Below are 13,819 nucleotides of genomic sequence, written 5' to 3'. Positions count from 1 at the left end.
TTAAATGACTCTGAAGCTATTGAAGCAACTGCCCTGATCAATCTACTTTCTGGTGTGACCTTAAAAAATTCTTCCGATATACTCATCTGGACGCCCAACAAGCAAGGTATATTCTCTACAGCCTCAACGTACCATCATTTGATTTCCTACCCTCTTCACGCAGAACATCCTGTTGCTTTTGCTTGGTCGCTCCCGATTCCTCCTCGCATCAAATTTTTCATCTGGACTGTATGTCGTAAAAAAATTTTAACTTCTGACGTTTTGCAAAGACTAGGCATTAATATTTCCAATCCAGAATGCCCATTTTGCAACACATCTCCTGAAACAGCAGATCACACGCTTCTGCATTGCGAATATGCTCATAAGATTTGGACCGAATTAATGGACAAGATCGGTTTATTATATTGCCCTTCGCAAGATTTGCTAAACACTATTTTAACTTTGGTTAGCTCTCGTCTTCCGAAGTTAGGGAAAATCTTAATATCTTGTTGTGTTGGACACATTGTGTGGAATTTATGGAAAGAGAGAAACAATCGCAAATTCAATCAGAAAGCTATTCCTCGGAATATTCTTTGTGATCAGATAGTTGGTCAAGTTAGCTCTTGGGTTCTCCTTCGCAAAGAATTCTGTGATTTAAGAGCAACAAATATGAGGGAAAATTGGAGAAATGTTGCGAAAATGTCTCTTATTTCGAAAGCTCCTATTATGATAGAATGGACTAGACCTCCTCCTGGACACTTTAAATTAAATTTTGATGGAAGTGCCTTCGGTTGTCCGGGCCCAGCCGGATTTGGTGGAGTAATTCACGATGATCAAGCGAATCTTCTCTTCACTTATGCGGGTCCAATTGGAGTATCAGACTCTACTTGTGCGGAATTACATGGCTTGCTCAACAGGCTGAAGCTCTTCAAACAAAAAAAGGACGGTGCTCTCTTGATTGAAGGGGATTCTCAAGTTATTATAAACTGGTGTTCCAAGCCTTCAAAACCTCCTTGGCGTCATTGGAAGATTTATGATGAAATTTGTAATTTAACTTTTGATTTATTATGTACTTGGAAACATGTTCCAAGATCTGCTAATCATTTAGCCGATGCTCAAGCTAAAAAAGGCGTTACCCTCCAACATCTTGTTGTGGAGGAAATGTCTTTTTAGTTTTTTTGGTTTGTATTTTTCTCTTTTGAATACATTTACAACTCTTCTCAAAAAAATGGTAAAACTCACCGTTAAAACCATCAGGTCCAAGAGTTTTATCTTTAGGAAGGCCGAGGGCAGCCAAATCAATTTCTTTAGTAGTGAACGACTTTTCCAGATCTGATGCGTTCGTGGGAGAGATGCGCTGGAATTCAAGCTGCGACAGCTTAGGTCTATTGTAGCACACTTCAGTGTAAAAGTCTGAGAAGAACTTCACCAAAACATTAGATATGGAGGAACTATCCGTTATCTCCATGAAAGAGAGTAGTGATACGTTTAGTCCTCCTAGCCGAGGCGATGGAATGGAAAAACTTTGTTTCCATCTCCCTCAGCCATCCAGTGGAATCTAGCATGTTGTTTCCAGCAGATAGATTCAAAACGAAGCAGATTTAAATATTCCAAATTTAATTGATTTCTAATGAGCAAATCAGGAGGAGAAATGGACTTTTGTTCTTCGAGTAGATCAAGCTCAGATATGCGACGACGAACTGATTCTTTCTGAGAAGCAGCAACAGCACGATGATTACTGGCCCATAAACGGATCTTTGCTTTAAGAGCTTTGACTTTGATAAGAAGCGCCCAGCCCGGGTTGGGATGAGTCTCCTGCTCATGCCACCAGCTAGGAAAGGAAGAAGTGAAAGACTTAACAAGGATCCAGGCATTTTCGAAGCGGAAGGGGGATCGCTCCCAAGCAGGTGGGCAAGTGTTGATTTGTATAGGCCAATGATCAGACCCAACTTTGTTTAGGACTTGGCCAGAAATGTTAGGAAAGAGGTGACATCATTCATTGTTTGCAAAGAAACGATCCAACTTTGAGAGGACAGGGGGGTCTGACCATTGGCCCAAGTGAATTTTTTTCCAGAGAGGAAATTTCAGAGAGCCCGAGACTGCCAATGAAGTCGGAGAAGGCTCTCATGTTGGACGAAGTTTTGATTGTGGGAGGGCTTTTTTCTAAACTAAGTAGAATAGCATTGAAATCTCCTGCCAACAGCCAGGGCAAATCCCATAATTGAACAAGTAGAAAAACTTCCTCCCAGAAGGAAGCACGATCGTGTTGCCGAGTAGGACCATAGATACCAGCCAGCGCCCAAGAAGTTCCAAGAGAGTGATCGTGAAAACGCAAGCCAATAGAGTAGTGGCCCTGTTGAGAGAGGGTGGCATCAACTGCTTTTGGGTCCCAGATGACAACGATGCCACCAGAGTGCCCAATCGCATCAATATTAGCCCACGCAGGATCCGAATCATACCATAATTCTCAAACAATAGAATAGTCAAAAAATTGCAAGTTAGTTTCTACAAGAATTACAATTTTTGGCTTACATTCAAAAAGAGCTGCTTTGATAAGGGCTCGCTTAGATTGTGAACTGATTCCTCTAACATTCCAGGACAAAACAATCATTCAGGACAGGAAGGGGTGATATTCTTCGCCGTCCCGCGAGCTTCAAGATAGTAGGAGCAGAAAATAGTCGCAAGCTCCGTCATTTCTGAGAAAACTTCTGGAGGGAAGTCTTGCTCTTGTTCTTGTTCTAACAAAAATTGGAGGAGATCATCCCTCTGCTCAGCTTGGGGGAACATGGTCGAGGTTGGGGGAGGTTCAAACAGTGGAGGAGGGATTTTAGGAGGGAGGACAGTGGGAGGGCAATTTTTGTGGGGGAGGTAGCTTTAGCTTTGCCTTTCTTCCTTTTTCTAGAGTAAGTGTAGGTGAAGGGGGTTATAAAAGGCCTTTTATCTGTTTCAATATGGGGGGTAGCGGCAGGAGATTTGGTTTTAGGGCTTGAAGCTTCCATGGTGGGGTTCGGGTTAAGTATCTGAAGGGTGGTGGGACATAGAATGGAGGGGGCGTGGATATTTAAAAGAGTTGGGGAGTCATTGGGGGAACCGAAGTCCCAAGTGGGATTTGATTTGGACGTGAACTTTTTGGGAGTCGAAAACGACGACTTTTGATGGAGGGGAGGGACTGGACGGGGCTCGAGGAAGGATTGCGATCTGACAAGATTTTTCCAGAGGTGATGGGCTGCAGGGAGTGTTTATGAGAGGTACGGAGTTTGATGTGAATGGAATGATTTGATTTGGACAAGGTAGAGTTGACGAGGTTGATGGACCTCGAGATATGAAGCTAGGGAAGGGAGCAGGGGAGGCGAGTTTGGTAAGAGGTGTGGATTTCGACGTGATAGGGATGATTGACGAGGTTGATTGGTATTGGGGTGGAATTTGGGGAAGAGGCGTAGGAGGCGAATCTTGGGCAGTGTGTAATGTCAGTTGTTGTGACAGGTGGGGACGTAGAAGGTGGCCCTCGAGATGTGTAGCTAGGGAAGGAAGAGGTGGATTTGGTAGGAGATACGGATCTCCTAGAAGATGTTGACCGGGATGTTTTGATTTGACAAGGTTTATGGGCCTTAGGGGGTGGAGTTTGGGGAAGAGACGTGGGAGACGAGTCTTGGGCAGTGGGTAATGTCAGTCGCCTTGTCAATTGGAGAAGGCAAAGGCGGTGGGGTGAATTGTAAATTACTAACTGTGTCAAAGCGATTGACTAACGGGATGGTTGTGGATGATGATGATGGGGTGGCGGCTGGATTTCGAGAATCTCGTCTGAGAGACGGGGGTACAGGGGACAAGGGCAGCGGGTTATTGCCACACCTTCTCAAATTATTAGCTGTCAAAATCTAGTTTAGGATTGTGCACCAGAAGAAAAACTTCATTTTTAGCGGAGTCGAGAGTCTCCAGGCAATAGCAGCATCTTGAGGAGCTGAGGCATCGTCCAGCCATTGACGAGTTTATACGCCAAATTAATCGAGAATAGACCGCTGTCCTCGTACCTCCAGATAATTTTATCCTAGGCATTATGTCAAAGTATAATTGGTTGGAACTCCATAATGAGTCTAGTAACAAGTTGGGCTTCATTAGCCAACCCATGCCAAAAATTCAGATTCTAGCAAGCATCTGAAATCCACAATTCAGCAACAGAGGCGCGTCATGTCTTGTACTGATTTGAAGTAATGGAGCATAGGAATTTCACCTTCTATTAGCTGCTTGCAATGCTTACATCCCTTGGTGCCTCTGGAAGGAGAGGAACTCCAGACGGTTTGATTGTGTTTCTCACTCCGCTACTGAGGTGATCTGCACTGCTACGGGCCTTATCTCTACCTGGATCCGCACTCGAAAAGAATTTGGTTGCCCCTCATGTGCCCCTACCAGCACCAACTGGATGACTATTGCTCAGATGTCCATTTCTTTCGCGCCCCGCCGGGTTGCAATTTGGGTGCCTCCTCCCACTGATTATTATAAGCTTAACTTTGATGGCAACGGTTTTGGGAATCCGGATTTGGCTGGTTTTGGTGGGGTTATTATTTATCCCGGAGGCTCTGCTATTATTTCTTACTCTGGTCCTTTGGGCATTGCGGACTCGACTACTGCTGAGCTCTTTGGGCTCCTCCACGACCTTCGCTTATTTTAGGACCGCTTCAAAGGCCCGCTTATTGTGGAAGGAGACTCCAAAGTCGTCATCAAATAGTGCTCCACTACCTCCTTCCCCCGTGGCGTCCCTTGCAGATTTTGCTTGATATAATAGATGTTGTTTCCACTATTTCTTGTACTTGATCTAATGTACTTAGGTCAGCCAATTCGGTTGCAAATTTGTGTGCTAAATTGGGTACCTCCCTTCAATCTCTTGTTGTAAGGGGAGGTCTCCCTTGATGTATTCTCTTGCTTTGCTTTGAAATAAAATCATCACCGTTTCAACAAAAAAAAAAAAAAAAAAAAAAAGAATTGCATAGAGGACCAATGTCACTTCACCAATCAAACTAGAAACTTAATGACGTACCACAACCAGCATAGAGTCATATTCATCGCTCAAAAGTGAGGAGGAGAGGGAAGAAGGATCACTGTAAGAAGGAGAGTCTCTACCGGCCAGCCACCAGAAATCCACCAAGTTTCGGTCCAATTCAGCTTGGCCGTGATCATCAGTCTCCAGATTGATTTTGGGGAGAAATTGAATTTCCAAAACCAATAGAGGAGGAAGGCCAGGTTCATGTCTTTTGAGCGATGTATTGTTAAAATATAGAAGGGTATTGATGTCAATGTGGAATGAAAATACACCCTAAAGACCAAGTATGCACTTTCAATACGTAGAAAAAAGGGAAATCCAGCAAGTTTGCACTTCAACTGGACTCTAATGGAATCTATGCAATACTTTCGTCTGCGGTCCTCCTCGTCGGATAAGCTCATTTGGTGGCCTGACAAAAGTGGTGTGGTGTCTTCTCTGTGACCTTCGTTTACAGACTCATCAATGGCTGGCACTCAATTCAAAGGGAGCACGAGGTATATTTCGTGTGGCGCCTTTTTTTTATATAAAGATATATTTATATTAACAAGAGAAAAATTACAAAGGAAGAGGGAGCAGATCCCTCACAACAAAAGATTGCAGGGACGCTCCCTGTTTGGCTAGCACATCTGCAACCGAATTTGTAGATCTCGGAATGTGAGACCAAATACAAGAGAGTAGAGAGGAAACACGCTCGCACCATCCAATGACTACCTTTGAGTCCCCTTCAATGTGAATGGGACCACTACAATTGTCTCTAAAAATGCGAAGCCCATTGAGGAGGCCATAGAGCTTAGCTGACGTTGAATCAAAAATGCCCAACGGGCCGGCATAAGAGAAACATTGATTGCTAGATGGATCCGAAATAACTCCCCCAAAACCAGTGATCCCCGGATTACCGAGAAGAGTCATCAAAATTCAACTTTAGGTAACCAGCTTTCGTGGGGGTCCACTCCTGCATGGCTAGAACCTTGATCCCAAAGTGCATCCTTGCCAAAATACTCCAATTATCACGGATAGAGGTTCATTTGAAGGAGGAAAAAGACTTCTTAGTTAGAAGCCAAGTGGATATTTGCCCCGACACCTTGTCCTCTACTCTTACTTCTGATTCACTTTTAGTATTGAACCGCCTTCGGTTGCGTTCATTCCAAAGCCCCCACGGTATGAAACTGGCACAAGCGGAGATCATCACTTTTCCGAGACCAGGAAGGGGAAAGCCAATGATCGACTTGCTAAAGGAGATCAGATCAGCTGATATACAGAATTGCAGCCCCAACTTGCATACAACAGAGGTCCACACATTCCATGAGAAGGAGCATTGAAGAAGAATATGACTAGCGGTTTCAGCTTCAATGCTGCAAAAAGGACAGAGGGGGTCGATAGATGGGTGGCCCCTTCTACTAAGCACATTTGCCGTGAGAATCTTACTCTGGCAAGCATTCCACATGAAGAATTTTATCTTTGGAGGTGCACAAAGACGCCATACAAAATAGATATCATGCTCCCTTTGCGTCAAATCCCAGCCATTAATGTAACTGTATGCAGATAAACTGAAAATGTGTTGCTTTTGTCAGGCCACCAAATAAGCTTGTCCGCATCGGAAGGTCTCATTCTGACAGAATTCTGAGACCCCCTTGGCTACTTTCTAAGAAGGTCTTCTCCTCTTTTGCGGGTTCCTCTATCCGCGATAACTGGAGTTGTTTGGTAAGGAGGCGGATTGGCAAGAAGGCCCCTATCATGCAGTCATTGATCCCTCCGAAGCCTGTTTCCTCAAGTTGAATTTTGATAGTTCGTCTCTCGGTAATCCCGGGATTGCTGGCTTTGGGAGAGTTATCTCGGATTCCTCCAGTACTTAGTGTCTCTCCTCTGCAGGCCCGCTGGGTATTTCTAACTCAACACCAGCTGAGCTTCATGGCCTTTCCAATGGGCTCCGTATTTTTAAAGCCAACTGCGGGGGCCCTCTTCACATTGAAGGAGACTCAAAGGTGGTTATTAGATGGTGAGATCGTGTGTCCGCCCCCCTGTGGCGCCATTGGGACACCTTCCTAGAGATTCTTGATATTGCCTCTCAATTTTCTTGTATATGGTCCGACATTCCGAGATCTGCAAATTCAACAACTAATGTGTTTGCCAAGCAGGGAGCAACCCTCCAATCTCTTGTGGTTAGGATTTTACTCCCCTGATTTTTGTATTGTTCTCTCTCTGTTATATATACATCATTTTCAAAAAATAAAAAAAAAACATGTACAAGTTGAAATTGGCTTCTAGATGAAGGATCCAATGGTTAAGGAGTGTGACACTCAATTAGTGATCTTCATTGCAAGTAATCCCATCCTTCATGAAAAGACAACACACATTGGAGAAGATTTTCATCTTACACAAGATAATGAGTGGCACAGTAGTTACCCAATACGTAAAGTCCACTAACCAACTTTGAAACATCTTCACCAAGGCACTCAAAATACGTGAATTATCAGATTTTTTAACAAATAAGACTCTATGATATCTATGCTCTAGCTTGAGGAGGGTAGTTTAATTATTTTACATGTACTATGGTGCCCTCTTCTTTATTATCTATCACGTTGGATATATACTTTGTAGGGCTTAATAGCCTTCTATGTTCCGTTTTCTCGGTTCTATATTGCATGTATAAGAGAGGGCCATTTTGGGTATTTCTGTAATTCTTTTTTACGGAAGTGTGTGAAATTTTATTCAAAAAGAAAAGAGATACAACCTAGCGGGATGGGCCATCCTCACAACGACGTATTGGAGGGAAGAGCCCTTTTTAGCATGATAGTGCACCAAAATTATTGGCGGATTTGGGGGTATGGGTTTATATACAATTTAGATGAGAAGTTATATTACAAATTTCAAAATTTAAGTATCAAAGTTGGGGGTATGGGTTTATATACAATTTAGATGAGAAGTTATATTACAGATTTCAAAATTTAAGTATCATAGTGCAGCCAAGAGGGCGAATTTTCTCCCCACACTAGTCAACGACAACCTTGGAGTCATCTTCGATGATGAGGGGCCCAACAAGACGGTCCTAGAAGATCAAGAGGCCCAACAAGCTCCGCGGTAGTAGAATCAGTTATATCCAGAGGGCCAGCAAAGGAGTAGAGGAAGCAGCTATTTTTATGATGAATTACCCCACCGAACCTGTGGGACTAGGGCAGCCAACTGCAATGCCATCGAAGTTCATCTTGAAGTAACCGGGGGGAGGGGATACATGCTCTTGATTGGGGCACAGGAAGGCCCCGTTATGGTGGCAATCAGACGCCAGTTCCCCCTGAAATCAGAGCTACTAAGGTGAATGAAGTCTTTCTTTGTCAGTAGCCATGCGGAGACCTGACCAGCAATGTTTTCCGCAAGCACCTCAAGGTTTTGAATCTGAATTTTTGGTTATTCTTCTCTTTCAATAATTGTAACTTAAAAGACATAAAAGAAGATTAGAGGGCTTTGTGGCTCTCTAGTCTGCCATTCTCTGACAACAAATCTCCACTCATTCTTCTAATTTTTTACAATACAGATTCTCTCATATATTTAGTACGTTATTAGTTCTGTTCAAACACAAAAGGGATTAAAGGAGAGAAAGTTTTACAAAAAATAGGAAGGGGAATTGAATCCCACTGTAGATACTCACTTCATGTAAAATTGTTGTATATTAAGGAATTAGGGAGGTCGGAATTATTGACCTCTATTCCATTCACTTTCTTCTTCGTCTCCGTTCTCTATTATGTGTTCTCTCTCTGGCCTCATTTGTTCTGACTCTGATGGGACTAGAGTATAACATGGTATTACAAAAGGTTCTAGAGTGCCTAATGCTACTGCTCAAAGCCAAAAACTAAAGACCAGACAATGGGTTGTACATGGTTCCATCGGGAGTTGCAGAGATATATTCCCCAATAAATAAATATTCCTTTAAAGTTACCTTTTTTGTAAAGCTTTGATATGACTTTCCTGATAGTATTAGACACTCAGTTTCTAGAGTTATGTATCCTCAATAGAAGGATAGGATGAATTTCTAAAGCCTCTAAAGAAGACCATCAAAGGAGGAATTTAAATTGTGTTTTAAGCTTTCCATCTGGTTATTGTTGAGAAAAATTAATCATCTATAGACCCTCACCAAGAAACCCTGCATCTTTTTTTTTTATGAGAGGTGATTTTATTTTTATTTTTATTTTTTAAAATTATGCTGATTTTTATTAAGACAAAAGCTCAAAAGAGAAATTTACAAAGGAGAGAAGCCTTACCAAATAATGAGAGATTGTTGGGAAGTTTCGAATTTTGAGAGGTGATTTTATTAAGAGAAAGAACCAAAGGAAACAAAAAAGGGAGAGCTAACCTCTAACAACAAGAGATTGCAAGGAAGCACCCTATTTGGCCAAACCATTGGCCACGGAATTTGCTGATCTCGGGATGTGACACCAAAAACAAACAAACAGGCTGACAATTTCCATAATTTCAAAAAAATTGTCCCAATGACGCCACGGAGGCACTGAGGATTGCTCACACCAACCGATCACCACCTTAGAATCTCCCTCGATGTGAACGGGGCTAGCGTAGTGATCACTGAAAACACGGAGCCCATTAAGGAGGCTGTGGAGCTTGGCCATTGTGGAATCCGCAATACCGAGAGGGCCGACGAAGGAGACGATCTGATTCCCTAGAAAGTCACGAACAACTCTGCCAAATCCCGCTAACCCAGGGTTGTTGAGAGAGGAGCCATCAAAGTTTAACTTAAGGATATCGGTCGACAATTTGAAGACGTATGGATTTGGGGGCTTTGTAGACGTATGGAGCTGGGCAAGACAACTCCAATTGTCTCTGACGGAAGATCCCATCTTAAGGGGGAAAAGGCTTTCCTAGAGTGGAGCCATGTAGCAATATTTCCCGAAATAATTTCAGCGACTCTTTCTTATGATTCAAACTTGGCACTGAATCTCCTTTGATTGTGCTCTAACCAGAGACCCCAAGGAATGAAAGTCGAGCATGCCGAGATCATCATTCTCCCAAGGCCGGGGACAACAATCCCTACAAGCATCCGACAGGCTGTGGGGAGCTCCGTAGGAAAGCAGAAATGGAACCCAATTCGGCTGAGAATCGACGTCCAAATCCCCCAAGAGAAAGGACATAAGAGGAGCAGGTGGCTGACTGTCGGCAACTTGGCAAAAAGGACAAATGGTGTCCACCCCACATTGGTCACGCTACCTGAGATTGTCAAGTAAGAGAATTTTGTTGAGGCAAGCGCTCCACATGAAGAACTTTACTTTTGGGGAGGCGCTGAGACACCAGGTAAAATCCACCGCATGCCCGAAGTTGTAAGTGAGTCATCCTCGAATTGCGATATATGCAAAGGATACCGAAAAAGAACCACTCTTATCAAGCCACCAAATTAACTTATCAAATCTGCTAGCCTAAATCTTGGTCGGTTGAATGGCTTCCATAGCTTCCAAGTCCGATAGACCCAAGCGAGGATGAATGTTCCAGCCCTCATTACTGGCGGCTTCAGCAACTCAAATCCTCCTCAGCCTGGATATTCTGAAGAGGTTCGGAAAAGAGTTCTGAAGAGGTATATCGCCCGACCACCAATATTCCCACCAATAGCAACCGAGGACCTCAGCCATTTCCAAGAGGGAGCTCGGGTTAATATTAAACCCAATCAAGGTGGACTTCCCCCAGTTTATCTTTTGTCCCGAGCATAACTCAAAAAGCCCAAGAATTGCCTTAATTCTTCTAATATTGTCCATTGTTCCGACTCCGAATATTAAAGTGTCGTCTGCACATTGGAGGATAGGAATATCAAAAGCCGAAGAGGTGCTGGTTGGGGCTAGCCACCCACATTCTTTAGCTGAGTAGGACATAGCTGAAAGCAATTCTGCCACTATATTGAATAAGAGTAGGGAGCGAGGGTCGCCTTGTCTCAGCCCCCTCGAACCTTTAAAGCACCCGCAAGTTGTTCCATTTAGGATGAGAGAGTACGATACCGAGGACAGACAGCTCCTGATCCAGTATCTTCATCGATCTCCAAAACTCATGCGGCACATGTGATCGTCCAAAAGCGTCCAGTTTACCCAATCGAAACCTTTTTCTAAGTCCAACTTCAACTCGAATATCGACTTCTTTGAGCGGGCAAAATGCTCAGCAAGCTCATGAGCCACCATAGTGAAGTCCAATATGTTTTTGCCTTTCAGGATTGCACTCTGACCATGGTTGGTTTGCAGGTTGAAGACAAGAACAACTTACCCCCATTCCCTAGTTCACTTATTCAAAAGCCTAGGAAGCTTATACCCAGTTTCAGGTTCTCCTTTTTCCTTTGGCAATCTCTCCATGGATTCCCCCTCCTAAGGGTTTATATTTTGATAAAAATTCTTCTAGAATCCAGGTCCAGCCGGAATTGGGGGAGTAATCCTTGATCTATATGCAGAATCCAAGTGGCTCTCTCAGGTTCTATTGGCACTTGTGACTCACTGAAGCAAAAGCTTCATGCATTTCTAATAGAGATTAAGATACATCATAGAAAGTGTAATAAGTTGGATAAAGCAAATTCCCACCACCACCAACCCCAAAAAGATAAGTCTATGCACAAAGTGACTGAAATATTCGGTATCATACTTACTCCGACGCCTGTGAATAGTGCTTCAGATAAATTAGCCAAAGACAGTGTCCCCCATCAATCACTTTTCATAAATAGACAGCCTTACTCTTGTTATTTGATGCAATCGCTCGCCACATCTTGTATTCTTTATTTTTTCTAGGTAACAAAAGCTTAATTAAAAAACAAAAATCATCTGCAGAGCTTTACGTCTTTAACTCTGATTATTGTCTTTAGAACATGCAGAGATTCATTTACTCTTTTGCTTCCTTTATTTTCTGCTTTCACATTTAAAGCAGCCGAAAGCTCCCATTTTCGTGCTTACCACGAACAGAAAAGGATTACATCGATCCCCATTGCAGCAGTATCATGAACAGACTAAGGGTTACTTTCCCATTTCCGAAGTATCGAGATATGAATTTTCAGTTTTCTTCATTGATAACATAGCAAAATATCCTCGACTGAAATAATAAATTTCCATTACTTCCAGCCCCTAACAACAAGAAACAAATAAATGATTACTGGAAAGCGGACCAAACCAAGTACCTGTTCATCGGACAGTCCAGAAATTTGTGGCTCGAAAGAGTTAACATTACCCACGAGATGATAGTAATCCCGAACTACCCAGTAATTCAAGCTCGTGAAATCGCTCCAACTCTGTGTCAAATGGCCTAAATTCTCCTGAAATCCCCAGAGATACAGTAAAAGGTTAGAATGAACGTAGATGATTGCAGATAAACAAACATTGAGAAACAGGGGACCTTGAGCGAAGCAGCAAGGGGCTTGTGAAACGAACGGCGTCGCGACAGGAAAGACAACAACGGAACCGCTAGTTGGGGACTTCGTATGGGGAAGATAATGCCCGAAAGGCGGCGTTTGGGCGTGCAGAAAGTGCAAGGTAAGACAGGTACGAGCGCCATGGCGTTCGTTGGCCTTCTTGCAGCCTCTGCCGAACTGTAGGGAGAGGCTTGGTTAGCTTCCCGCTCGAGGAAGAGATTCAGATAGAACTCGGAACTCAGAAATCGTTGTTCGCTAACACGTTAGTGTACTCGTTCACGGTATACATCCATCAAAGGGACCCGTCCGACACACGGGACACCATGCTTAATCAAGTATTTTGTTTAAAAAAATTATTTAATTCGACATAAATAACAAAATCCAAAAAACCTATAAATGTTTAGTTACTTGTTCAAGTTTTCAAGGAGAATTAGACTTAAACCAATTAAAAAAAATCTGCACTAATGGTCATATACAAATTTCTCTTAGGTTGTGTTTGGAACACAAAGTGAAGAGAAAAAAGAAAAGGACAAGAAGAGAAAAAGAAAGAGGAAGAGAAAACAAAAGAAAAAGGGTTTTTTTCTCTTGTTTGAATGCCCATGGAAAATGAGAAATAAATGAAAGATATATATAGTTTATCTAATTTGGATACACGTGAAAAATAAAAATAAAAATAGTAATACTTTAAATTTTGTATGATTAAAAATTTCTCTCAAGTTTTTATTTCTTTTATTTTCTCCCCAAATTTTGTCATTTTTGGTAAAAAATATTAAATAAAAGAGAATTTTGATTTTCTCTCAATGATTCTCCACTACCAAACAACAGAAAATAATTTTCTCTCAATGACCTCGACCCAATCACTATCCTTTCAACCCCATCCCCCACGTTTCTGTAAACCCAACTTAAACCCAACCCTCGTCTAGTCCCCTTAAACCTAGCCCATCTCCCTCAATCCTTGAGAACTCGACTCATTCCCAACTCGTCTGAACTCCGTTTTATATCCTTGTCTCATCCTCGTGGTGTTGAATTTAGGACCCCATGACTGAAATCTCGAGCAAGGTGAGAGGGGGGAGGAGAAAGAGAGCTCTCGGGTAGAGAGGAGAGAGGAGAAAAAAAAAGGAAAAAAAGTTTAAGCTAGAGAAAGATACTTCACAAGTTGAGAAGTGGAAAACTACTTCACTTGATTATAATTTGAGTACATGGACTTCTATTTATAGAAGAGGAAAGTGGTAGAGTTCAAATACAATTAAACTCCCATTATCCCAATTACACTCAAATTCTAACACTTAAAGATAAGTTCTAGCATAATTAAATAACTCAACTAGAAGACTAACATAAGTAGAACTGAAACTCTTCTATGAAGCGCAAGATCATGTGATAAGGATGTCAACTCGTGGTTATCATGGTGGGTCCCACTTGATCTTCCAACTCAT

The 13,819-nt window shown here is 42.5% G+C and overlaps 1 protein-coding gene across 1 annotated transcript in view; it reads right to left on the bottom strand.

The window, feature by feature from the left end:
• LOC137949834 (protein translocase subunit SECA2, chloroplastic) overlaps positions 1 to 12,546 on the bottom strand; it is a 93,116-nt gene extending 80,570 nt beyond the window's left edge. The window contains exons 1-2 of the mRNA XM_068796039.1: positions 12,371 to 12,546; positions 12,156 to 12,290 (exon numbers count right to left, since the gene is read on the bottom strand). Coding sequence (XP_068652140.1) covers positions 12,156 to 12,290; positions 12,371 to 12,529 — 294 coding nt within the window. The 5' untranslated portion in view covers positions 12,530 to 12,546. The remainder of the gene's footprint in view (positions 1 to 12,155; positions 12,291 to 12,370) is intronic.
• Between the last annotated feature and the right edge of the window lie 1,273 nt (positions 12,547 to 13,819).

This window comes from Aristolochia californica, unplaced genomic scaffold (assembly GCF_029961685.1).
Source record: "Aristolochia californica isolate CCGP_79_NKW_82.1479 unplaced genomic scaffold, dmAriCali1.0.hap1 SCAF_14, whole genome shotgun sequence".
Taxonomy (NCBI): domain Eukaryota; kingdom Viridiplantae; phylum Streptophyta; class Magnoliopsida; order Piperales; family Aristolochiaceae; genus Aristolochia; species Aristolochia californica.
The sequence above is the reverse complement of the archived record's forward strand: the minus strand, read 5'-3'. Positions and strand labels throughout refer to the sequence as shown.